The sequence below is a fragment of the Zonotrichia leucophrys genome, unplaced genomic scaffold, assembly GCF_028769735.1.
Source record: "Zonotrichia leucophrys gambelii isolate GWCS_2022_RI unplaced genomic scaffold, RI_Zleu_2.0 Scaffold_35_1530144, whole genome shotgun sequence".
Classification (NCBI taxonomy): Eukaryota; Metazoa; Chordata; class Aves; order Passeriformes; family Passerellidae; genus Zonotrichia; species Zonotrichia leucophrys.
In genome coordinates, this window is record NW_026992240.1 from 942,321 (window position 1) to 969,577 (window position 27,257).

At 43.9% G+C, this 27,257-nt stretch overlaps 1 protein-coding gene across 2 annotated transcripts in view; it reads right to left on the reverse strand.

The window, feature by feature from the left end:
• Positions 1 to 1,569: 1,569 nt before the first annotated feature.
• Positions 1,570 to 27,257, reverse strand: part of LOC135460374 (transcription factor RFX3-like) — a 222,540-nt gene continuing 196,852 nt past the window's right edge. For both annotated transcript variants that reach the window (XM_064737169.1, XM_064737170.1), the window contains 4 exons: positions 5,547 to 5,755; positions 4,406 to 4,559; positions 2,303 to 2,345; positions 1,570 to 1,818 (listed from right to left, as the gene is read on the reverse strand). In XM_064737169.1, the coding sequence (XP_064593239.1) occupies positions 1,577 to 1,818; positions 2,303 to 2,345; positions 4,406 to 4,559; positions 5,547 to 5,755 (648 nt within the window). In that variant the 3' untranslated portion in view covers positions 1,570 to 1,576. The remainder of the gene's footprint in view (positions 1,819 to 2,302; positions 2,346 to 4,405; positions 4,560 to 5,546; positions 5,756 to 27,257) is intronic.

The following is a 27,257-nucleotide window of genomic DNA, read 5'->3' on the forward strand; positions in this document are numbered from 1 at the left end:
TTTATTTAGTCTCAATTTTTAAAATTAAAATCTGACAAGAGTTTAAACAATATAACCATGCTTATGACTATGGTGCATTTACTTTAACAAGATTTGAAGTTGGCATTAAAGCTAGTTTTGCTTTTCAAGTTCCCAAGCAAATTTTATTTGTAATGAAGTGAAATTCAACTAGAAACAAGAAAAAATATTTTTAGTATCAGTTTTAGGAGGGATATAAATATCACTTAATAATAAAACCCTCTTTATTTCTTTGAAGACTATGCAACCTGCCCCTAATACTTAGGAAATTTGAAAGTGACAGGCACACCTTGTTGAATAAATGTTAAGAGTTATTAAAAATAACAAAAAATACTAAATCTTAGTTTCAGTTCTGTTTAAGGCACCATGTAATAGCCGAGGTACAATGATCCCTGATGTACATTCTTAAATAGCAATGATCCATCTAGCTACCTATTAAAATTTAATGCAATTGGGAATAAGTACAAGGGAGGCGTGCCAGTTACACTACCTTAATAAGTTTTTGTAAAAAATTAAATTCACTTTATTAATCAGGAGACACATTTTAAAAAGAAAACTATGCAGGTTGCTACATTTCTTACATTCTATAAATTATCATTTTTGAAAGCAGCTAATTAAAATAGTAGGAACAGGCCTAGAATAGAAGAAAGTCATCCAAAAGGAATGTTTCCCTATATGTCCAGTTCAACATAAGTAGCACGTACACTTAAAAAAAATCAAGTTACTTCTATTGTGGTTTAGTTTCTATTAACTACAGTACCATTTGACAACCAGACATATCTGTGCAGTGGTCTCAAAATAGAATCAGTAGTCTCCAAAACCAGAGGAATTGGTATGCAAATATAATCCAGAGCTGTTGATTTTAAAGGAAGCTTAGATTATTTACATGTGATTAGATAATTAGGTGTGCCTACAGTGTACACATTACCACATTGTTACAATTTTATCACTTATTCTGCATTTGTAAATGCAGTGAAAACACTTCTTCCTTACAGAAAGAAAACTAGATCTTCCCAACCCTCCAACATTATGATAAAAATACCCCCTGAATGCTCACACTTTCATGAAAATAGTGTCTTCTAGTTGTGTTCAATGAAAAGCACCTTTTATAACAGATTTGATGCATCTACTGCAAATGAGCATGCAACCAGTATGTCAAAGAAAGTATTTCTTTTCATATTTTGCATCTAATTAAAAATCTATGTATATGAAATCATTATGAGAAATAATTAGCATTAAAATATATTTAAACTATGAAAAAAATAAGTTATTTTAATTTTAAGAGGACAAAAGCATTAACATTAAAAGCTTGACAAAAATCTTCATTGACACTTGAAACTACGAAAACTCAATATTGAATAACCAATGTAAAATTATTTTGCTTACAATATTTTTAAACATCTGGCAAAATGCATACACCCATTTTATTTCACAATCCAATAAAAGGTAATGTTCAGCACAGCCAAAATTTGATAAGACGACTTTGAGACCTATTCTCCTATCTCCCCCATTAAGTCCAGCATCAACAAGGCTAATGCAGTTAAGGAGCACTTCAATATTAGACTGAAGTATATGTATTTCCAGTAGCACTGCATTGTCTGATAGTCTGAGTATTTGTAACAATGTGCTCATTATGAATTGGGTTCAGGAGGCTCTGCTCTATTCCACTCTCAAGCACTGGCTGCTGCAAGCAGCCCACCTGAAATGCTTGGTTTAAGTCTGTTTTCTCCCTCTTGGCTTGTGGCCCTCCATTTTCATCCATCTCTTCTTCTAGTTCACTTTCAACTTCACTGCCCTCATCTGCAAATGAAACGAAACAAAACGAAAAGAAAAGAAATGAAACGAAACGAAACGAAAAGAAAAGAAAAGAAAAGAAAAGAAAGCACAAAGGGAAAAAATCTGAATACAAAGGCCTTCATTTTGCAAATAACATGAAATATGAAAACACAGGAAAGTGTAATAACCAATCATATCTTCCTTTTTCCAGCTGTCCATCCCTTTCAGCTCTCTCACCAGAATATACAATTAAATTTTGAAAATTTCTTGTGTAAAAATTAGACATTAAAAAACATTAACTATTTAGGCCCTAGAGTATTCTAGTCCTTATAATATACTATATATCATGTATAGCATATTGTACCCCTATAATAGTAATATTCACATAATTTAAATTATGATGTAGCTTTCAATTCTGCTTAACTATATTTAAAAAAAAAAAAAGAACTTGCTTTGCTCCAATAGACATGTTAGTTCTATATAAAATTATACATTTGGGAGTGCTTACCTTTATCCATATTTCCAGGGGATAGAGTATTTAAATCACCAAACTGCAAAATAAACAATAAAATTGTGCGCACAGTCCTACACAAACATGACCTTAGATTATCTATGGAAAAGCCAGTAGTATGCTCTAATGGCTTGTGGCTAGTATGAAAGTGCATGCATTTGACTGCAGTCACATCCATAGTATAAAATTTCATTTTCCATTCCATTATATTTGTGTTCATATTAAAGAAATTAAAATAAAATATTGTCAGCAATTAAAACAATAGGATATAAACTTAAGCATATGTATTTGCATTTTTAGGGTGACTTATGTTAAGGCCTTTGTTGCTTTGAGTGAAATATTTCTGATGTAGAATGCTGGAAAATATGACTGGTGTCCATTTTTAAACTGCAATACCTTAACCAAAAGCTTGCTTAAAAGTTATCCTGAAATGGTGTGTCACTAAGGCAGTTATAGTGTAGCAAAACTATACATAGGGTAAATAAATGGCACCACTGAAAATAGGGTTGATGGTTATTACAGTATATTATGCTGACTAGTTTACTTATAAAAAATAAAGTGAAAAGCTGCTCACAAGTAAAAAAACTTCTTTCCTCCCTTTCTTTGTCTGAGTCCTTTACCCTTCTCTTAAATGAGAAGCTGCAGAGCATAATTTGATTTGTTAATCTCAAATAAAAGGAGTACAATATTTAAATAAATATATTTCTAAACATACCTGACTCAGTCCTTTTCAGAAATACAGAAAGATAAAACTTCAGTGAACACTAAACCAGCATAAGCAGCAGCAGCCCTATCTTTCCAGGTTCCCTCATATATACTCACTCCTCACCTTCCCATACCCATCCTTTCACTTGAAGTCATCCACATGGCCATGCAAAGAACAATATGACAGACCTAATCCAATAAAAATAGCCCAAGGGATTATTTCAGACATGATTAATTCTCTGATCCAGTTAACCACAGGACTGTCTGAGTACTTGTACCAGAATCAATCTACAAATCTAAGGGGATGGGAGAGAAGGAAACTTTTTCTCAGCCGTAAAGACAGTTCATAATGGCTTCAAGTGTTTGTCAAACTAGCCTTAGTCTTTCCCATTTTATTTCAACTAGTCAGTAAATGCAGAGAAACACAAGAAGCCATGCATTTAATGAATGTTTACAACTTCCCTGTTCCCCTCTCATCTCTCAAAACTTTAGATTACATGTTTTCTCCTAAGATAATATCTGTCATAAGTTCACCAAAACATTGTAGGAAGTCCCACAGTACACCACAAGCATTACATTTGACATATACTATGTCAAGAAAACAAGAATGTAGCAATATTATACTTTTCCAGTACTTTGCTATAAATGTAATGGCAGAGTTCAAGTATCTAATCAGAAAGTAATTTCTTTTTTACGTCAGATTAATTAAACTACAAATTAAGCCAAGACTTCCAATCTCTATGAAAATGTACATATTTTTATAATATTTAATTATACTTTTTAATATATCCTGAGGAAAAAATAATATATCAAGTCATGCAAGGTGACTTACAACTTATCAGTAAAATTAAACATGATATAATGATCATCAAGTATAAAAACATCGAGCTTCAGTCTGGTGAACTATCTATTGTATGTCCACATCAATTTTCTAGAACTTTAAAAGTACAATTCCTTGATGATAACTCCTAAGATAATGTGAATTCTTAAGCAACTTACACAAAATTAATGGTTAGGGGTGCTACTGAAAAAAAAAAGAGTGAGGAAAACTTCAGATTGCAAATACCATAAACGCATATAAGACACGGTGTTTCTGAATTTCTACTTTGCTCTGTTTATTTTAAACAAAATACATTGGAATATAGGCATGAAATCATGCCATGTCCCAATCCTGCAAGTACTTCCATGCTACTTTCATTTCATTTGTGTGAAACATGAATGAAGGTATATAACCCAAATTTGAAGATGCCAATGTATTTGCAACTCAATCTACAACAGATTACAAATATTATTAAAAAATATCCTATAGGTCCATGTAAATGTTAAAAAACCTGAAAATGCATATCTGAATTTATTGCTTAATTCACCAATCCATTTTCTTGTGTATTATCTTACCTCTCCCATAACTGCGATAGGTGTTTCTCCTGTTGCCTGAGCAACACGATGTTCGACTAAGTAAAACATGTACTCATCATAAAGCAAGCGGATCAGATGAAAAGAGCCAAAGCTAGCAGCACTGCGTAAGGTTAAATCTCGAATCACCATTGAGCTATTTAAATATGGGGGGAAAATATGAAATAAATATCACAATTCTTTAATAATTCATTCATATGGAATATACACTTCAAGAATAATAAAGTAATGCTATTCAAAACCATCTGATTTATGATGTCTTCAGAAAGAAATGTCTGTGAAATAATTATTTGTCTCTCCCCTTTTTTGAAAGCATGGTTAGAGACCATATTACACAACTAGAAGCTAAATTTTCAAAAAGGCAGGAAGGGGTTTTTTGGTGTATGCACAATTACTAATATGTGAGCACGTGTAAAAACTGAACTTAGCAAAAGTAAGTTCTTAAAATTTTAAGTAGCAAAATTGTATTAAAGTCATTTAATTTCAAACAAAGTGGTCTTTCAAAATACTGTGTCTGTTATGCTCCCATTCCTAGTTCAAAGTTTTTAATTAGTATGATTTTTAAACTTGTAAAATTTAGAGAAGTTTGTGTATACCTTATAATAGAAAAATGCAGATTGTGGATGAAAACATCCATATGATACTCTCACAAAGTAGATGCTATCATGCACCATTTTGAATAAAAATAGCTTTACTATGATAATTGATACAGTAGCAGACGACATAGAACATTTGTCTTGTTATTTTACACAATTAAAAAAAAAATTGTCCCTACGTAATAAAAATAGAACCCATGGTATTTTAATAACTAATAGTAAAACATTGGCTTTAAAATTGTATAGCTATTCAATCCAAAATATTTCATAGCATGTTTCCAAATCAGGATAAAATTCTAACTTCATTACACTTGCACGAGGTCTATAAAACAATATACAAGAATAATTTCATCTGCTGCTGAGTTGCACATATCACTGTGTTTAATGTTAAGAACACCGATCTTTTGGGAGGTGGGGGAAAAGCTCTACATTTCTTGGGAACTATTGTCTGATATAACTTTTTTCAACATTATTATGGCATACTATTGAGCAAATAATAAAATAGCTAAAATAATTTAGAAGACTACCTGTAGAAAGACCATTTTAAAAGAAATTGACGTGCTGCTTTAGGAAAGCTGGGTCTTCCTTCATATGGTTTCAATGCTTGCACCATTACATTATCAAGCCAGGCCGCCCACTGCTCTAGAGTGCTCTGCTGCTGAAGAGTCATCTTGAAATCTGTTTCTAGTTTTTGAACCATATTGTCATCACACTGACACACCCAGGAAGCCTGTTCCTGTTATAAAACATGGCAAAAATGAAAGCAAAACACAAAATGTAAATTATACCTGAAGACTGAACAATTAAATTAAAAGGATGAAATATACTTATTAGACAAACTAATGAGTATTTTTATCTTCATGTCTGTCTCAGTTTTGTTGGAAGAAAATGAGAGGAGGAATCCAAAGTACAAAAATGGACATGAAATAAAGCACACACACAAAATTACAATTAAAATCCATAAATACATTGCAATGTTCCATATTCATTTTCATTAAAGAATTTTCAACTTCCCTCATTCATAATTTTTCTAGTAAAAGTTTCAGGAATTGTCAGGCTTGAGACTGCAGGAACAAGGAGTGGAAAGGGCAATCAAATGTGTGAAAAATTACCAGATAATATTGGCTTTCGCATTTATGTATTAGCTTATGTATGTTGTTAGTGATTATAAGTATTTAGAAATAGTATCAATTATAACTCTTTTTAGTAATATAATATAATATAATAATAGCTTAAGCATGCACTGCGTTGCTCATAGAAATAGTAGTGTAATGAATATAATATCTATGTATCACTTATGGAAATACTAGTGTGATTGATGTATTGTGATATAGATCTTAGCAAAACATAAGATGTAAAAAAGGCTTTTGTGTAACCAAGAAGAACAGTGTAAAGCCATCCACTGGCCAACCTGTCCAAGTGATAAGATAACCCTGACACAAACCAGAGCACTGGAGGACAATTAGAGAATACCATGTTAAATTTAAGGAGGACATACTAAATCCTTATCAGAGGATGTGAAACAGCAGGATAGAGACACAAGAAGAAATAAAATATATTGACCTGACACACAGGATGTCATGCAGATAAGCCAGAGTGTAAAGAAGCTAAGCAAAGGAGTTCCCAAAACATCAGAAAGTTTGAAAGAATGTTTGAATAATGAATGAAACACACGAATACTCATGTATCTCAGTGATGTAACCTATAAAGAGAACACTGTCCATATACATCAGCAATCAGCAGTGTTCTTTGGCTGTTGGCCAGGAGCACCCCAGCGCCGGATTTTTTTTTTTGTTGCTTACTTAATCTCTTATTAAACTTTACAAAAATTATTTATTTTCTACTCCATTTTTCACTAATGGGAGTTGAGAAAGTAAAAACTAAAGAGGAACAAAGAAACAAGAAACCTAAGTACCATGACCACTTTTGCTTTGAAGGAGTGTCCTGATTCTGGCCAGGAAAGAGTTAATTTTTGCAGCAGCCAGATGGGTTAAGGCCAGGACCCTGGGTTTATTCTATACCACCTCATACCATGCACAGGAGGTGATGTGGTAGGCCCTATGTGGAGCCTGAACCAAAGTTGACCACTGTGTGAACCTTTAAACATATGTACCTTTTCAAAACAACACATGCAATTTTAGGAAAACAGGGGCTTCATGATTGACATGCCCAGGTGCCTGGCCAGCAGATGGGTATGTCAGACCACAAAGTTCCAAAATAAACATCTGATCATGTACCTTTATACAAGTAACAATATAAAGGTGAAATCCCTTTTGTCTTAGTTCGAAAGACAGGTGTCTGCCAAGGAAGGTGGGAACCTCCTTCCCTCCAAATTACTATAACTTTGAAATTAAGAGGCTTTCAGGCAAAGATATGGGAAAAAGAATAACACTTCTTTACTAGTATGTATAACAAGGCAACCAAACAACCACAACGGCAGCAACAACAAAGAAAACCAGAAACCAAACAACAGCTTTCTCATGGCTGCCAAGAACTTTCCCCTTTGGTGTAGGTATGGTCACAGCTGGCAGGGGCGCTGTTGGCTTCTGGCCAGGTGGGGCAGGTGCAATGATTCTCCCGTGGCTGCAGGGGGTACTGTGATGCACGGTCAACTGCCTTTCTGCATGTGGGTAATGATGGGCGAGCTGGCAGAAGAGATGGAAAAGGGGCTTCTTTTACAAACCCCCAGGGGCAGCCGTTCTCAGTGCCCCTCTGGATGGCAGAATGGGCTGTTACAGGAACCTCTGAGCGGCAGCTGGAATGGCAGACGCAGGCACATCCAGGGTAGCAAACAAAATGTAGCAGAAACTCCGCAGCCGTAGCAGCAGTCGCGGGGTGTCCTGGCAGGCACAGGGTGCTAGGTTAAAATGTAGAGAAAAAGTACAAGACAGCAGCAGAAAACAATGGGGCTGGGCAGCGGCAGCCAGGTGTCTGCAAGCAGCTGCGGCACATAGCCGGGAGACGCGCCCTCAGGGAAGGGGGAGGAGTTTGGGGTCCCAGTTTTTTTTCCCCTGAGGCATCCGATTAGATGACGAGGGTCCTTTCTACTACGACCGGATGTTAATAAGGTCCCAGTTCAATGTCCGCTATTACAAGCAAAGGCTCACCCACCGTAAGGAAGAAGCAGTACAGGAGCTGAACTCCACAGTGGCAGCGAATTCTCCCTGCGGTAGCGGCAATTCGACCATTCTCCTCCGATCCGAGAGCAAGAGAGCGAGCGAGGACCCGAGCCTAGCCCCACACCCCTCAGCCGAAGTCTCAGTCCTTTCCGACAAAACTCCACCCACCCCCAGCTAAGAGAGTAGCCAGCTGCATTTTTACTTTGAGACCAATTGTTATGAGTAGAAAAATCTGCCCATTTTTTTAAGGTTGCAGAGTTCACAAGTTAAACCAATTGCTGCCAAGTTGGAGTTCTAACTATTTATTGTTAATAATTTCATGTTGTAATCTCCTGTTAACAGTTTCCTTTTTAATAGTACCTCGAGCCAGCCCGCCGCTGCCCCGGCGGGGCCCCACCGCCACCTTTCGGTGCGGGCCCGCCCATGCCGGGGGTGACCCCGGGGAGCGGGGGGGGGGGGCGCTCCTCCTCAGTGCGGGTCCTGGCCGTGCCGGGGAGCCCCACGGGTGGTGCCCCCGGGGTGGGGATCCGCCCCGGGGAGCGGGAGGGGCGCTCCTCCCGCCTCGGCGCGGGTCTCGGCCGTGCCGGGGCTACTGGCCCGGGTCGCCGTGTCCCGCGGGGGCAGGTGCTGGCCGGCTCCCTTAGCCGGGCGTCGCCCTGCTGCTTCCTGGAAGATGGCACCCGGACGGTGAAGGGGAAGGGACATCGAGTCAGCATGCAAATGACATCGGGTCCAGCATGCAACGGGAGGGACCCCTCACCAAACCTAGCCAAAAACCCCTAAAACAACGAGCCAACACAAATTTGATGAATCAAAGCAATGTCTAGATGTGAAAGAACAGAATCCAGTATCCGCCAAGACCTTTTTACCCCTCACCCTAACCTAAAAAAGATGTCTGCTAGACAGAGGACCTTGAATGCTGATTCTAAAAACCAAGGGAATTTCCCGATGCTCTCGTGAGGACGGAACTCCCAGCTCTACCCTCAGACCAGTGGACAAAGTTGCACTCTTCCTCCTCCTCTGAGTCACTCCTGGGAGCAGTGGCAGCATGAGCACGGGCCGGTTGGTCCTCCCTACCTGAGATGATCACTTTTAATAAAGCCGTTTGTCCTGGGCCAGTTGGTCCTCCCCACCTGAGATGATCACTTTTAATAAAGCCATTTGTCCTGGGGTGACGCTATGATGCTAGTATCCCCATTCATCTGTTCTGTACCTTTAAGACTGGCTCTGAAGAGTGGAAGTTTTGTTTGGGTTTCTCTTATCAGGACACAGAGACAAGCGGTACACAGGGCTGTTTTTTCACTTCCAGCTTCAGCTTGCTGCTTTTGCTTGCTTTCTTTTTCTGCTCTTGCTTCTGCTCTGCTTTCTGCCTCTGCTTATTAGCTAGTTCTAGCTAAACAGTCCACATTGCTTCCTGGACTGTTTCTCCTCTCCTGTTCCTGTGACCATCTCGAACCTGCTCCGGACTGGGACCCGGGAACACCGAAGGTTCGGCTGCAGCGGCTGGCCCAGCGCCGGAGGGACTGAGAACAGAGCAACCACCCCCCCCGAAAGAGACTTTCTGATTTTGCCATCTTTCTCAAAGCGGTGTCATCGGATATTGTTCATTTTGTGTGCTGGGGGGTGCTGTGCCTGAAATAAACAGGTTCTTTCCACCTCTCTCCAAGGAATTTTTTCCCGAACCGGTTGAGGGGAGGGGCCGTGTGGGTTTTGCTTTCTGGAGGAGCCCTCCTTTGCAGATTCTTTAACAAATTTGCCCTAAACCAGGGCACCATTAAAAAGAAGAAAGGTCTCCTGCCCGTGTTTATTTTGCCAATTAAGTCTTATCTTAGTGTAATATATGTTATGAAATAATTCATGCTTATAAAGAGAATGTATTTTATGAGATTGTGAAATCCAAACAAGCCTCTGACCACAAGCAGCCCAGAGGCAAACGTCTACTTCGGAATCTCAAAATTCCTGAAGGCGACAGAAGAACAACACCCAGTTTACTTATGAATAGACATGGCCAGCGCGATGATCGGAAGACGCCCAAGGACAATCATCACCCAACTGGTACCATCAATTGAGATAGCAGAAGTCGCCAGAAAAATACATCTGAATATGCGACTTCCCCTGATGTGATCAACACTGGCTACCCTGGCTACCGCTCAGGAAGCAACAACTGTCCAGCTGTGCACAGTGAAAGAAACTGTCTTGAATATGCAGAGTTACAAAATAAATCAGGACTCCTCTGCCTCAGGCATAAAAAACTGTATAAAATAGCCCCGCAAGAAGTGGCGCTCGTGAACAGAGGGAGATCTGATGTGATAGAGGTCGGATCTAGGTTCACCCAGTGCCGATCCCGGGCTCAATGCTGCCTCTTTGGCTGTGGGTTTTTTGAGGACTGTATTTTGGTCGCAGAAAAAAATAAAATCTTTTTCGCATTTTGATAAATTTGGCTTTTCGATTGATCATTTATAACATTAGCAAGTCACATATAAAAGGACCCGCTACTTTCATTCATCTGGCCTTCTGATTCACCTTATGAAGACTGGAGTCTTTCATTCTGTCTCTGACTCAACAGCGTCATAAGTCATTTTGTTCTGATCCCTTTGCTGATCACATAATTTGGCAGAACAAAAATGGTGTAGTCGACAGGATTTGAACAAAATGTTTAAATCAAAAAAGAAGAAAGACCAGAAACCCCTGCTTGACATTACAGGAGGGGAAGATATGCCTTATAGTTCAATAGCCAGGAAATGGTCTGTTGCTGCAGGACCACGTGAATCATGGAATGCAAAATTGGGAGAGGCTGAATGTCTTGATGTGGTTAAATGTTTACAAAAATTGCCTGTTGTAAAAGGGAAAGAAGTTACGAGTTTAGGTGGAAGGGGATGGATTGTTTTGACTGCTTATCACATACGTCAGACCAAACAAACACTATTGTATGAACAAAGTATTTTAGAGAAATAGAATTGTGATGCTACAATGTCAGAATAAGCTGCTTGCTCATAATTAGGATACCTACCAAACCGTGCATGAAAAAGCAGCTGTTAGAGTAGCTGAATATAAATACTGTAAACACAGGGGACAAGTGAATAAAATCAAATTACATGCAGTAATTGCAGAAGCTGGATTGCAATGGGATCTTGACTGAAACATGAGGTCAGAAACTGGAGGATATATATTAATCACAGAAATTAGAAAGTATTTATTAAGTATAGGCACATAAATGATGGACATTGCTTAATATTTGCTGCATCCTTGGTTGCATGAAAAATGAAAGGACTACGTGCAAAACAGCAAGAAAGAATGCAAGGATGCCTGATAAGGGCGTAGTATATGGTAGAGATAATTCATGCTATATATGTATAAAATATTGTGAAAGTCCAATGTTATGTCTGTGACCACTCTGGCTGGGAGCAGAGTCTTATTTCTATTCAACTAGTTCCCGGACAACATTAAGATAATATCAGGTCTGTTAACGTATTAATGGGACTGTCCCGGGCCATGATTGCTGACTTGTCTGGCATCTACACCTGGGAAGATTGCATCTAAAACTTCCTGGACCATGATTGCTGGAATGTCTAAGCTACTCACAAGACCTGCACCTGAGATGATTACATCTACTGTGCTCAAGAACTGGCATCGCTCTGCCACATATGAATACAGACTCTGCCTAGATGCTCAGACATGCGTCTGGACCCCTGGATCTACCTTTGTCTGTTCCTGCACATATATGGATCCAGTTCTACATGTGAAGAAACACAAAGAAATGTTCAGTCATCCCTGCCTCAGGCAGAATAAACTGTATACAAGCTAGCTGCTTGAAGCACTCGGGGGTGAACCACTGGTAAAATGCTGTCACTCTGTCAGTCGAATCCTGGTTCACCCAGCGCCGAAACCCGGGTTCGACGCTGCCCAAAGCTGTGGTGGTCTTTTAAAATTCTATTTTGTTTTTGTTGTTAACAATCTAATAAATCTTTGTTAAATTTTTTATAAATTTAGCTACCAATTTGATCATTTATAACAATTTGGTGACCCTGACCTGATCTGAACTTGGGGTTCGGGAACCCCGTTCCCACTCAGGGAGTGCCCCCGCTGAGTTTAGCTGCCTGAGAGGGATCGGATCCCGAAAACCAATCAGATTCACAAAAGAGCTGCAACTGGAGCCACGGACCGTAATTGGATCCGCGTGTTGCAAGCCAAAAGCACAGCCAAGGGAGACAGGAGGGCCCAATTCTTGGAGAAACTTGGAAAGCTCTAGAGAGATTTCCAAGACCCGAGGTTTTTTCCTGTAAAATTCAACATGTACAAAGAGACCCAGGCAAGAAAAAGAACTGTAAGTATTGTGTGGTTGGGAGGAGCGTGACCGGATGCGTGTGTGAGATGTGACTTTGTCACGGAGCGAGAGCGGACCCCAAAGACTGAAGTTCCACATGTCCACGAGGGCTGTGGTCAGTCAAGGGGGAAGTGCAAGGTTTGATTTGGAACACACGAGACCCGGGGCTCAGGGGGAGTCTAGGGGGAAAAACCAGTCATGTTTTGGGATCAGGAGGGGAGAGACAAGCCTGGAAAATTCCAGGAACTCATTTGCCTTCTGTAAACTGGAGGAAACAGGTAAGAAAACAGCCCAGGAGTCAGCAAAGTGGTTCAACTGCCCGGCTTGGTCAAGCTGGCGGCTTTTCGCGAGCCGGAAAACTTGACATCAGAAAGAGAGACGGGACACGTGACGAACGTCCCAGCGAAACAAGAAAAGGTAAGAAAAATCGCAACATTCCTTGAGAAAATGGGTTTGGGGAAAAGCAAACACCAGAAGAAAAATCAGGAATAACCCTCCCAGGTCCCCAAGAGAGTCCTACCAGAAATCCCTAGAGATAGCTCTTTGGGGTGGATGCTGGAACACTGGGATGAAAACCCATGGAGGGTAGGGAAGTCCAAGGAGAAAATTATTCATTTTTGTGTGGAAAAATGGGGAGGGAGGGAGATTGGAAGGTACGTGGTCTGGCCAATATTTGGCACATTTGAAACATGGACTTGTGAGTCTTTGTTTGACCACGTGGCCGGGCGCTGCCCGTGGGACCCGGAGGAAATCGAGTACGCTGACATGTGGAAACATGCTTGCTCGGGTCTATATCAAGTGCAAGCTCTCCGGTGTGCGGCAAAAGCGGGGAAGGAATGGGAACCACTGGAAAATCTTTCACCCCCTTACCTGGTGGCTCCACAGCAGCCAGATCCAGCGCAGGCACAAGCGGTGCCGGAAATGCCTCTTGAGGCTGGGGCTCTGCAAGCCCAGGTGACCACTCCGCCACCGCCGCAGGAGCAGGCAGCGGCATCCGCCCTCCCACATGGCCACGCGGCGGAGGCACAACTGCTACCGCAGACGTCCCCGAAAATCAAGGAAAGGAAGGTAGGCGTCTCTAGGGACATCTGTCCCCGGCGCGCCAAATGAGGCGGAGAGCAAGGAGGTCGACCGTAGGGGAAAGTGGGGACGAGCACAAAAAACCCGGTATCTATCCCTTGCAGGAGGTACCGATGGCTCCGGGGGTGATTGGATATGTTCATATCCCGATTGACACCAGTGATGTGAGGGCACTTAAAAAGGAAATGGGAAAATTAATGGATGATCCTTTGGGGGTGGCGGAGAGGTTGGATGAGTTCTTGGGAACCAGCATATACACCTATGAGGATCTCCAAGCGATCTTAAGGTCGCTGTTTAAGAACAAGGAGAGAGATATGATCCGGTTAGCCATGATCAAGGATTGGGAAAAGCGGAACCCAAATGGGGGGGCCGGGGAAGAGTGTTGGCCGAATCAGAAGCCGTCTTGGGAGGCTCAGACAGAAGAAGGGAGGCAAAAGATGATAAATTTAAGGAATATGGTTATTTTGGGTATCCGGGAGGCGGTACCAAAGGGGCAAACCATGAGTAAGGTACTCCGGGAATGTCAGGGGAAGGATGAAACCCCCACAGAGTGGTTAGAGAGACTCCGAAAGGGTCTGAGGATGTACTCAGGAACGGACCCTGACTCCCCGGTGGGGATGGTATTGTTAAAAACACAGTTCATGGCCAAGTCCTGGGAGGATATCTGGAAAAAAACTAGAGAAAATGGACGGGTGGCAGGAGCTGGGATTGCAAGAACTATTGCGGGAAGCCCAGAAAGTATACATGCGGCGGGACGAGGAATAACAAAAAAATTCAAGCCAAAGTTCTCGTGGCAGCGGTAAGGGAGGCTCAAAAACAGGAACGGGGAAAGGACACGGCGAAAAAGGCACCGGGGAAAAACCTGAGTCCGGCTCAGGGGAGGGGCTTGGGTGAGCAGAAGCGGGATTTTGAATGTTTTTACTGCAAACAGAAGGGACATATCAAACGAAATTTTCCCAAGACAGCCAAGGATCAGGCAATTTTCCAGGAGGATTAGGAATGTCAGGGGCTTTTCAGCTTGGGGTCCGGAACATCTAGGGAGCCCTTGATAAAACTAAGAGTGGGACCCTGTAAGGAAGAAATGTGGTTTATGGTGGATTCAGGGGCGGAATGGACGACGGTGTTACAGTTACCAAAGGGGTGCACTCTAAGCAGTGACTCCATGATGGTAACCGGAGCAAAGGGGGATCCCTTTGAGGTTCCGATCATAAAAGATGTAGAAATAAATACAGGAAATAGAAAACACAGTGGTAATATATTATTGGCAAAGGGGGCAGACTTCGACTTGCTGGGGCGGGATATGATAGCCACTCTGGGAGTGGGGTTGGCTGTGGAAAAAGCACGACTCAAAGTAAGGCTTTATAGCCTCACTGCTCCAGATGAGGAAAAGATAGACACGAGGGTGTGGTATGTTCCAGGGGAAGCTGGGAGGTTGGACATAGAACCAATACGGGTTGAAATTATAAGACCAGAAGACCCCATAAGGGTCAAAAAATACCCTCTCTCCATGGAAGGGAGGAAGGGCTTGAAACCAGTAATTGACAAATTAATAAAGAAAGGCACCCTAGAGCCATGCATGTCAAGGCATAACACCCCAATTCTGGCAGTAAGGAAAACGGATGGCAGCTTTAGGCTGATGCAGGATTTATGGGCTGTGAACCAAAGGACTAAGACCTTGTTCCCCACAGTCTCGAACCCTTACACATTGGTTAATATTCTCTCTCCTGAGGACACTTGGTACAGTGTAATTGACTTAAAGGACACTTTCTGGACCTGCCCTCTTGCCGAGGACAGCTGTGATTATTTCGCGTTTCAGTGGGAAGACCCGGAGACGAACAGGAAGCAGCAACTCAGGTGGACTTCGTTGCCTCAGGGCTTCGTGGATTCTCCAAATCTATTTGGACAGGCACTTGAACAGGTTTTAAGTCATTTTGTACCAACCGGGGGGACAAAGCTTCTAGAGTATGTAGTTGATTTGTTAGTCGCAGGTCAGGGGGAGGGAGAGGTAAGGGCAAGCACAATTGAGCTTTTGAACTTCTTGGGGGAAAGGGGGTTGAAGCATTCAAGGTCAAATCTACAGTTCACAGAGCCTAAGGTCAGGTACTTGGGACATTGGTTAACTAAGGGCAAAAAGAAGCTGGACCCCGAAAGGGTGGCAGGGATTATTTCTTTGCCACCCCTGCAGACAAAAAGGGAGGTCCGGCAGCTTTTGGGGTTGTTGGGATATTGCCAGCAGTGAATTGAAAGTTACAGCGAAAAGGTGAAATTTCTTTATGAGAAACTCACCACAGATCAAATTAAATGGATGCAAAACAATGGGGAAGAATTCAGGGGAATTAAGGAGACACTTACAGCAGCACCAGTGCTGAGCCTCCCTGATGTGAGAAAACCCTTTCAGTTGTTTGTGGATGCTAGCAATCACACGGCACACGGGGTGTTGACGCAGGACTGAGTGGGAGTCAGGAAACCTGTGGGGTACTTGTCCCAGCTTTTGGACCTGGTCAGCAGGGGTTGGCCCACGTGCTTGCAGGTGATTGTGGCTGTGGCTTTGCTAATGGAAAAGGCAAAAAAGGTGACTTTCAGGGCACCTCTGGTAGTATTTGAACCACACAATGTGCAGGGTATACTACAGCAGAAAGCAGACAAATGGCTCACTGATGCAAGGTTGCTAAAGTATGAAGCCATTTTGATTCACTCGCAGGACTTGGAATTGAGGACAACGACTGCACAAAATCCTGCGCAGTTCCTGTTTGGGGAGGCTGCAGAGAAGTTGGTTCATGACTGCGTGGAGGTGGTCAAATTGCAAACCAAGATCAGGGAGGATTTGGAGGAAGAAGAATTCGATGAGGGGGAAAAGTGGTTTGTGGATGGTTCGAGCAGGGTGGTTGAAGGGAAAAGAAATTCGGGATATGCGGTTGTGGATGAGAAAACAGGAAAAGTGATTGAAGCAGGTCCCCTGAGTGCGAGCTGGTCAGCACAAGCATGCGAGTTGTACGCAGTTTTGAGGGTATTGAAGGGACTGAAAGGGGAAAAGGGAATGATTTTCACAGATTCAATGTATGCCTTTGGGGTGGTTCACAAGTTTGGGAAAACTCTGGAAGAGAGGGGACTGATCAACACAAGGGGGAAGGAACTGATGCACAGGGAGTTAATCCAGCAAAATTTTAGAAGCCTTAAGAGGGCCGGAGGAGATTGCAGTGGTCCATGTGAAGGGACACCAAACAGGAATTCAGTTCCGGAACAGGGGGAACAATTTGGCAGACCAGGAGGCAAAAACTGCGGCGCTGATGGTGGTAAATACCCCAGACATCAAAGGGGAGGAGACCCCTAACGACCCCCCTCAGCTCTCCCAAAAGGAGATCGAATGCTATGAAAAGATCGGAGGTAAATTGAAAGAAGGTAAGTGGAGGTTACTTGATGGAAGGGAATTAGTTTCCAGGGGCTCTACCAAAAGAATTCTGCGGAAATTGCACCAGAAAACGCACTGGGGACACAAGCCCTGGCGGAACAATTTCTGAAATTTTTTGGGTGCAAGGGAATTTATGAATTGGCAAGACAAGAGGTACAAGGGTGTTTGATTTGCCAAAAGGTAAACAAATCAAGGGCCAGAAAGGCTGCCCTGGGGAGCCACCCCATTGTGTATTTGAAAGAATTCAGGTTGATTTCACGGAACTGCCAAAGGTGGGAAGGTTCAAATTTGTACTGGCAATTGTAGATAAATTGACTCATTGGGTAGAAGCCTTCCCCAGTTCACGGGCAATGGCCCAAACTGTGGCCAGAAAATTGTTAGAGGAAATTGTACCCCGATATGGGGTAGTGAATTGCATTGATTTGGATCAGGGAACGCATTTTACATCAAAGGTTATTAAGCAAATGGCCGATGCACTAGGCATCCGGTGGGAGTACCACACTCCGTGGCACCCCCAGAGCTCAGGACAAGTGGAAAGAATGAATCAAACTTTGAAGGCACAGTGATCTAAATTAATTTTGGAAACAAAGATGTCCTGGCTGAAGTGTCCGCCTTTGGCACTGCTTAATATCTGAACCATGCCTCATTCAGAAACGGAGCTCTCACTGTTCGAAATGTTATATGGAATGCCATATAAACATGGAATGCCGGTGGGACACCCCGGGTTTGAGGATGGGCAGATTCAACCATATCGGGTTGAAATCGACAAAAATTTACAGGAACTCTGAAAACAAGGAATAGTGGCCCAGAGCGCTACTCTGGGGTTTGCTATTCACAAAATCCAACCAGGAGACAAGGTGTTTGTGAAGGTGTGGAAAGAGGTGCCGCTCTCTCCTCACTGTGAAGGTCCTTTTCTTGTGCTCCTGACAACAGACACAGCCATTCGGATGGTGGAGAAAGGCTGGATGCATGCGTCTAGAGTGAAAAAGGCCGAACAGCAGGAGGAAGCACCCAGTTGGAGGGTCACTTCTTCCCCGGCAACTCGAAGATCAAACTCCAACGTCCCCGTAAATGACCAACAGCAAGCGGATAGGTTGTATATTGTCAGATTGCGTATGCTATCCGTTTGTAGAATTTGTGTGAATATTGTCAGGGGTTTTTTTTTATTCATTGTAGAAGGGGACAGAGGCCAAAGGGATTGTGTACTCAGTGTTCAGAGGAGGAGCTTGAATTGACTGATCGTATCCTGACCTTAGCCACTAATTTGGGGATCATTGAATTAGATTCTGAGGAGTGGTTTCGCATTTTTCAAATCGGGGTGTGTGGGAAGCTTAGATCTCAGGAGGAAATCTTGGATGTGGAGTGCCAGAAATCCATCAGGGTCCCGTGCAGTTCTGATGCAATCAGAGTGTCGCAGTGGGGCGCCTTTAAGAGGAGGTATGCTGCTAGGTCCGAGGGCGTCTTCTCCAAAGAGTTCTCCTGCTGCCACGAAGATGGTCTTCCTCACCACTGGTGGCACCCCAGGGCGTGGAGACAAAGGCAGAGGAGCATGCCTAGTGAGAATCTTGATTGGCTTGAGCCTAGTCGTGAGCGGGACACAGAGTCTGAGCACTGAGGTCCCCAGGAAAGGCGTAAGTGAGAGCTCCACAGACGAGTGCGAAAAATGCACCCAGATAGTCCCAGTCGCAAGGGACGGGGGACACTCGGCATACCAAGCCCCAAAAGAATGTCTCAGGAGAAGTGGCTCATATTGGACCTGGCACCGACAAACTATGACAGGGTGTGCCTACAATATGATAGGGTAGTTTGCTTTGAGAAAAACAAAAATAATGAGGATCCTGAGGGAAGAATGTGAGAGATAACTTAGGAAATGAAACGGAGGGAGTCAGAATCGAGGAGACAGAGGGTTGAACAAGAACGACTGAAAACATTGGGTGAACAATATGAAATACTGGAAAGACAATATGCTGATGGGGAATTGTCTTCCCCAGATAGAAACCTGTTCATCGACTTGATGCAGGAAATCGCAACAGAATTGGGATTGTCGAATTGCTGGATTTGTGGGTGGCTGAAATCTGCGGAAAAATGGCCTTGGAAAGGGGAAAGTTTGGCTCCAGAACAGCTTATAAATGGGACAATCCGAGGGTCTCAAAATTGGCGCAGAGACCTGAGGGGTGGATTTTGGACCAGAGAGTAATTGGTACAATCTGTGTCATTCGGGAAGGGAGAGAGTACACCGAAATGGTGGGGTACACTCCGTGTGCCTCTACCTTGACGGTGAACTCAGACACGAAAAGCAAGGTCTGGCACCCAGCCCCTCCCTTGGGGTACTGGAGCCAGAAGAACGAAACAAATTGTGAGTGGGACAAAAGAATGGGATTGTGTTGGGTCAAAAATCCAGGAGCCAACCATTTCCAATCCTTGGAAGGTATGAGGGAATACTGGGGAGACCCAGGGAGAATAAATTTCAAATGGAAAGCCCCTGATGGAATTTACTGAATATGTGGAAAAAAGGCATACAGTGAGTCACCCTCCAGGTGGAAGGGATCATGCACTTTAGGTATGATCCGACCAGTTTTCTTTACTCTCCCGAGCACAAAAAGTAATTTGCTGGGGGGTCCGTTATACAAGACCCTGAGGAGGGAGAGGAGGAGTCTGAAAAAGATAATACCAGTGATAAGCAGTAAACAAACCTGGGGGGAGGAAGAATGGCCAGCGGCACGAATAATTGATTATTATGGGCCGGCCACATGGGCTCAGGATGGAAGCTACGGGTATAGGACTCCGATCTATCTACTGAACAGATTGATTAGGCTACAAGCCGTCATGGAAATTGTTTCAAATCACACCTCTAAAGCCCTGGATTTACTGAGTCGGCAGTACACCCAGGTACGGGCCTTTGTGTACCAGAATCGAATAGCTCTAGACTATTTGCTAGCCGAGGAAGGGGGAGTGTGTGGAAAATTCAATGAATCAGAATGTTGTATCGAGATTGATGTCCCTGTCCAAAAATGGAATTCAATCTTACAATCTTCATGGTGGGACAAACTATTTGATGGGGCATGGTGGAACAAAGTGATGTTTCTTGTACTCTGTTCAGTAGCCGGAATCCTATTCCTCCCTTGTCTGATTCCATGCTTTATCAGACTGATCCACTCCGTGGTCAAGGGAATGCAGAGTGCAATAGTTCCCGTGGATTCGGAGGGCGCCTCCAGAGGCAACGCATCTAAAATCATGTGGTTGGGAGAAAGAAAGTATGCCAGCAATGATGCAGAGGTATTGGCTAAATTTGAAAATCAGACAACTGTAAAAATGAATAATGTGGTGTATCAGGACATCCCACCAGGGGAGTACCGAATAGTGTAAAGGAGTATTCTGTTTGTGGGGAACCCTTATCGGTGAGGGTAGATATAGGTAATTAAAAATCTAACAATTTTGAGCATGAATTAAATTGGTGAAATAAATGGGGAGGGATTGTAGTATATGGTAGAGGTTATTCATGCTATATATGTATAAAATATTGTGAAAGTCCAATGTTATGTCTTTGACCACTCTGGCTGGGAGCAGAGTCTTATTTCTATTCAACTAGTTCCCGGACAACGTTAAGATAATATCAGGTCTGTTAACGTATTAATGGGACTGTCCCGGGCCATGATTGCTGACTTGTCTGGCATCTACACCTGGGAAGATTGCATCTAAAACTTCCTGGACCATGATTGCTGGAATGTCTAAGCTACTCACAAGACCTGCACCTGAGATGATTACATCTACTGTGCTCAAGAACTGGCATCGCTCTGCCACATATGAATACAGACTCTGCCTAGATGCTCAGACATGCGTCTGGACCCCTGGATCTACCTTTGTCTGTTCCTGCACATATATGGATCCAGTTCTACATGTGAAGAAACACAAAGAAATGTTCAGTCATCCCTGCCTCAGGCAGAATAAACTGTATACAAGCTAGCTGCTTGAAGCACTCGGGGGTGAACCACTGGTAAAATGCTGTCACTCTGTCAGTCGAATCCTGGTTCACCCAGCGCTGAAACCCGGGTTTGACACTGCCCAAAGCTGTGGTGGTCTTTTAAAATTCTATTTTTTTTTTTTTTTGTTAACAATCTAATAAATCTTTGTTAAATTTTTTATAAATTTAGCTACCAATTTGATCATTTGTAACAAGGGGAAGGATGTTTATCAAGAACAGGATACAATATGCAAGGATACTGAGATAACAAGGCTCCTTGAGCCCCTAAAACCAGATGAATCTGGACTTCTGGCTTGGTCAGTGGCCAAAAGATCAGTAAGCATGCGCAAGGCAGCGGGGTCAGAAAGTCAACCCTGAGGAAGACAGCTTTATTTCATCCCCTATGACCCCTGAGACAACCTGCAGAGACAACTGTGCAGGCACAAAGGGCTGATAAGATCATTAGCATGCGAAGAAGAGAGGGAGGGGAGCCAAGAAATGATCTATTGTGAAACTTGATGCATATGTAACATTCTAGGGAATAAAAGAAAACGTGAGTGTACAGGGGTACACATCTTTGTGGAGATATTCCCATGTGTCAGGCTGAATAAAAACATACCTATAGGAATGATGAAGAGGAGTGGAAACGGGTCCCCATTCGGGGAGGTAATAGCAAAAAGTCCTCCCCCTCCCCATCATCCAGCCAAGTACCACTTCAGAATAGGTATGAGATCCTGGACAGAGAGACCCAACTAGATGATTTAGGAGAGAATTGCCTGCCCAGTGAACCCCCCAATTATGATTCATCTGCAAGACGGATCACTACCTCTAGCATCAAGAAGAAAAGAAGGGTAATCGTAGTAGGTGATTCCCTCCTGAAGGGAACTGAGGGCCCCATATGTCGACCAGACCCATCCCACAGGGAAGTCTGTTGCCTCCCTGGGGCCCGGGTACAAAATATCACTGAGAGACTTCCTGGGCTGATTCAGCCCTCTGATTATTACCCACTGCTGATACTCCAGGCTGGCAGTGATGAGATTGAGAAGAGGAGTGTCAAGGCAATTAGAAAGAACTTCAGGGTACTGGGTCAGGTAGTTGATAGGGCAGGAGCACAGGTAGTGTTCTGCTCAGTCCCTTTGGTGGCGAAGGAAAATGATGAAAGAAACAGAAGAATCCGCATCATCAACAAGTGGCTTAAGGGTTGGTGTCATCAGCGGAATTTTGGATTCTTTGATCATGGGGAAATTTTTACAGCATCTTCTCTGCTGAAACCAGATGGGGTACACCTCTCTGTTAAGGGCAAAAGGTTTTTAGCTCATGAACTGGTAGACCTCATTGAGAGAGCTTTAAACTAGGTTTGAAGGGGGAAGGGGAACCAGCTGAGCTATACGGAAACAGGCTCAAGAATTGCAAGGCTGAGTTAGGGGTGAAGTCAGTTGCCCAGATGAGGTGCATGTATACCAATGCACGCAGCTTGGGCAACAAACAAGAAGAGCTGGAGGCCATGGTGTAACTGCAGAGCTGTGATGTAGTTGCCATCACGGAAACATGGTGGGACGACTCACATAGCTGGAGTACTGCACTGGATGGATACAAGCTCTTCAGGAAAGACAGGAAAGGAAGAAGAGGAGGAGGGGTGGCCCTTTATATTAAGCAAACTTTTGATGCCATCGAAATTGAAACTAAGGAAGATGGAGTTGAATGTCTATGGGTAAGAATTAAGGGGAAGGCCAACAAGGCTGACACCCTACTGGGAGTCTGTTATCGTCCACCTGACCAGGAAGAAGAGGTAGATCACTTGTTGTGGTGTGTTGCAATATCCTGTTTTACCTTCTCCCTTCCCCCTCGCCCCTCGCTGAGTGTGCCCTGTCAATCAGGCTAACATACCAGCAAGGCGTCGTGTGATAGGTGACCCTAGTACCTGGAGACCCTGCCCCTTCACCTGGTTGGTGACTCACCTGTCCCCTCCCCTTCCCCTGTCCTGAGCTTAAAATGTGAATGAGACCATGCGGCCTTTATTCTGTTACCAGCAGTGGCCCAGTGCAGACGTATCTGTACTCATGGAATAAACATCTGGCTACCTTCTAGCAGAATCCATTCCCTTTCTCTCCACCATCGCCAGAAGCTCTCTCCTGAGGAGAACGGAGTCCTGTCTTGTGCCCCGCTGCATTCTGCCGCCAGCCAAGGTATCTCTGGGGTTAAACACCACAGTGCTGCCTCTGGCCAAGCAGCGAAGGTCAGAACTGGCCTAGGCACCATCTAACTGGTTATATTGGGATATTTATTCTAATATATTGGCGTCCCTGTGGGTGGCTCGACTCCGCAGCCTGAAAACGGACTCGCAGTTCCTCAGAGAAGCTTCTGCCAGCCGTGCATCCAGCTGAAAGGAGCCTGGCTTCAAGACTCCCAGCTAGAGACTTTGGGAATACTCCCAGAAAAAGTTTCGTGGACTGTTCGGCGCCTTTGGAAAGCCCTGCTTCATTGTGGTGAACAGATTTTCCAGAGGAAGAAAAGGGTAGCTTCTCTTACACCCAGAGAGAGGTCCTTTTCCGGTGGAGACCTGCCTGTACCCAGCCTACAGCTTCCATTTCACGTAAGTATCTCTGCTTTCGGTAGAGCAGAAGCTCAAAAACAGACTCTGCCGCGAGTTCTGTTCCTTTTTTGCCTTTGCATTTTGGCTGCGCAGCTCCACAGACGAGAATTCATAGCGTTCTAGTTTAGCTTTCCTGCTGCGTGTTTCACTGTTTTTTAGAATTCGCGCCGGAGCGGGATCGCTCTCTGCCCTTCCCCCCCCGGCTCAGCAGCGTGTTCAGACACGTGTTAGGAGATTTTCTTTCTCTTTCTCTTTGCGGGGGAGGGGGGGGCTCTCTTTCCACGTGGCCGGGGGACCTGCGGGGTCGGGAGTGCTCTGCACACGCGGCGGCGGGGGGGGGGGGGCGTCCCGGTTTCGGCTGCCACGTGGAGTGGCTGCTGTCTCTGCTCCGCGGGGGTGCTGCATTCCACCGCGGGGGAGGCTTTGTTTCTGCCTCGGCTCGGCAGGGCGTGCCCTGCCGCTGCTGCCCGGGAATTTTAAAAGCATTATATACAGCTGCATTGTGAAGCTTTTGTCTGCTCGTTATCGCTTTCTATCTGTGGTTTTTTTTAGAAATTGGTAGCTGATTTTAGCTTTGTTTTTGGTCAGGCGGGATTAAGTACTCTGCTTTTTTACATCTATCATGGGTTCCAAACTTAGCATTGTACAAAGGGGAGTGTATTATGATATTGTTAGCATTCTAATCAAGAGTAATGTGAAATTCTCTAAAGGAAAATTGAAACAGTTTATAAGATGGCTTTTTCTGCAGTTCCCAAACATTTCCCCTGAAGAAATCCACAATATTCAATTCTGGGATAAAGTTGGGAATGAATTGATAACCTTAGGACAATCTGGCAAATTATCCTCAGCTAAATTTGTGTTCTGGAGTTTACAAATTCGAACAGCATTGCTCAAACAAAAGGAAATGGAGAAAAAGCCAAATGTAAAGCCATGTGCCTCTGCTCTCCCTGTTCCTCCCTCTCCCTCTAAAACCCCTAAACCTCTTTCCCCAAAAAAATCCCGAGCACGTGTTAGCTTTTTGGAGAGCAGTGATGTCCAAAATGGCCCCCAGTCCCTAGGGGGTGCACAAGATGGTGGGTGCCACGTGGCATCTTCCCAAACCTGGTCTTCTTCTTCCCAAAATCCTCTTAAGCATCCCAAAATTCCTGCCCCATCCCCCTCTCCTCCTGTTCCTCGTGACACCTTCCCCCCTCCCCCCGCCTTTCCTGCAGTACCCTCAGCTCCGCCCCTCTACTCCTGCCAGGGGGCGGCTGCTGACGTGATGTCACCAGGTGACCCCGCCCCTTGTTCCCACGGTTTCCCCGCCCCTTGCCGGCTCCCTGTCCCCGCCCCCTCCCCGGGTTCCCACGGTGGGGACACACCCACTGCCTGTCCCCAAACCTGTAGCTGTGATCCCAATGCTTCTGATTCAAGGGATACAGAGCAGGGGACAGCAGACCCAATGCATGGTGCCATGTTGTCACTGGCCCCTGTTACGTTTCAGCCTGCAGCTCAAGCTGGAGCAGCCCCAACTGCTAATTGGAGTTCTTTTGGACGACAATTGATTAAAGAGATCTGTAAATCTCATAAAGAATATGGTCCACACAGTCCATATTTCCGTGGCCTTTTAAATTCTGAATTAAGTAGGACTATTGTAGTTCCACATGATTTAAAACAACTGTTTTCATGTCTCATGACATCCACGGAATTCAAATTATGGGAATCAGCATTGAAACAACTGCTAAAAGATGCTCTCCCAGGCTTACAGGCTGATCCAAACACAGCAAAAGACAACAATGGTAACCTTATTACTATTGACCACCTCTGTGGTGAGGGTCAATGGTCTTCTCCCTCAGTCCAAGCTGCTGCAATTCCTGCAGAAACACTTGAGAAAGTAAAGGAAGCAGCTGAAAAGGCATTCTTTTCCCTCCAACCTGAGGGGCCTTTTGAGCCCTATAGTAAAATCAAACAACTACCATCAGAGCCTTTTGTGAAATTTGTAGAAAGGCTAACTAGAGCCATTGAAATACAAGTTAAAAAGGAAAATGCAAGGGAAGCAATTTTAGAAGAAATAGCGTTTACAAATGCAAATGAACAGTGTCGAGCAGCAATCCTGAGCCTTCCTATGGAACCTTCCCCTACATTAAAAGATATGCTTCTAGTCTGTAACAGGAAAGTGCCTCTGATGACTGTAGCTGAAGACACCAGACCAAGGCTGCTGCCAAGACCACCTCAGCGCGTTGCTGTTGCCAGCCCTGCACCTTCTCTTTCAGCTCAGCAGTACCCTGGGCAGCAGCGGAGACCAGCAATAGTTGAGCCCACTAAACCATGCCTGCTTTGTAATAAGCTAGGGCACTGGAGTAACCAGTGCCCCCTGAAAAGGGAATTTGATGAATTTAAAAATAGCAGGGGAGGAGAACTGCAAGCCCTCCCTGGGGGTCAACAACAAAAAAACGAAGAATAAAGCGCCAGCCTGCCAGGCGTGCAGACATAAAAGGAGCAGGCCAAGAGAATAAGGGTAGCAAAATAAATCAAGCGCGCAATAATATTAACATTTGTGTAAGTGAAGCACGTGCTTCAAAGACCAAGTCTGATAGTCCACTGTTGAAAGTGAAACAAAATAACCTTTGTTATGATTTAAGTGATTCTGTATTAACCGCATCTTCTGTCAATGAGCCTTACAGGTTGCAGCTGACAGAGTCACTCCACCTGAAGGACACTGACTGGCATTTTGTTTCTGTAAATCCTGAACAGAAGGGTACTTGGAACCAAATTCGTTGTAAGTACATCATCACTGGGGACAAAACACACCACAAGAGATCGAAATTGCTCCGGGACTGACAACATCAGATCCCAAGCAATTTGTTCTCAGCCTGCACTGTTTCCACCCACCCCTGTTTCTTCCCAAGGGACAAATTGTTGCTCAAGCTATCCCTGTGCCATCTTTACCTGAAAATGTCGATAAACAAGGGCCCACGGTCGCCCGGGTCCAAGTTATTTGGACAGATAAACCCAAATTGTGGTGCAATGTCAGTGGGGGTGGGGAGTCTAAACGCATTGAGATGCTTGTAGACACAGGTGCAGACTGCACAGTGATTCCAGTACAAGACTGGCCAGCACACTGGCCTTTACAAAATGTTGCTGGTCACCTTCGAGGTGTAGGAGGTCTGCAATTGGCAAGGCAATCCAAAAGCATTATTCAATTTGAGGGTCCAAACGGACAATTGGCAAATATCCGTCCATTTGTGTTAGATTATTCAGAACCTTTGTTAGGGAGAGATTTAATGGCCCAGTGGGGTGTCACAATTAATATTCCAGACTCTCCACAGCATTTTTGTGCAGCAGTCATTAAACAACAGCGCCCCACTCAAAAACTTAAGTGGAAAACAGACGAACCAGTTGATGTGAAACAGTGGCCACTCAGTAAACAAAAAATAAAAGTGCTTGAAGAACTAGTACAAGAGCAACTAAGAAAGGGCCACATTGTGGAGACCATGTCCCCATGGAACTCTCCAGTGTTTGTCATCCAAAAAGCTGACAAAAAGAGGTGGCGACTTCTCTGTGACCTCCGACAAATTAATAATGTAATTGAAGATATGGGTTCTCCCCAGCCTGGTATGCCATCCCCAACAATGCTTCCTCAAGATTGGAAATTAGCTGTTATTGATATTAAAGATTGTTTTTTCCAAATCCCATTGCACCCTGATGATGCACCGCGTTTGGCATTCTCTGTCCCTTCTATCAATTCAGAAGCTCCTATGAAAAGGTACCAT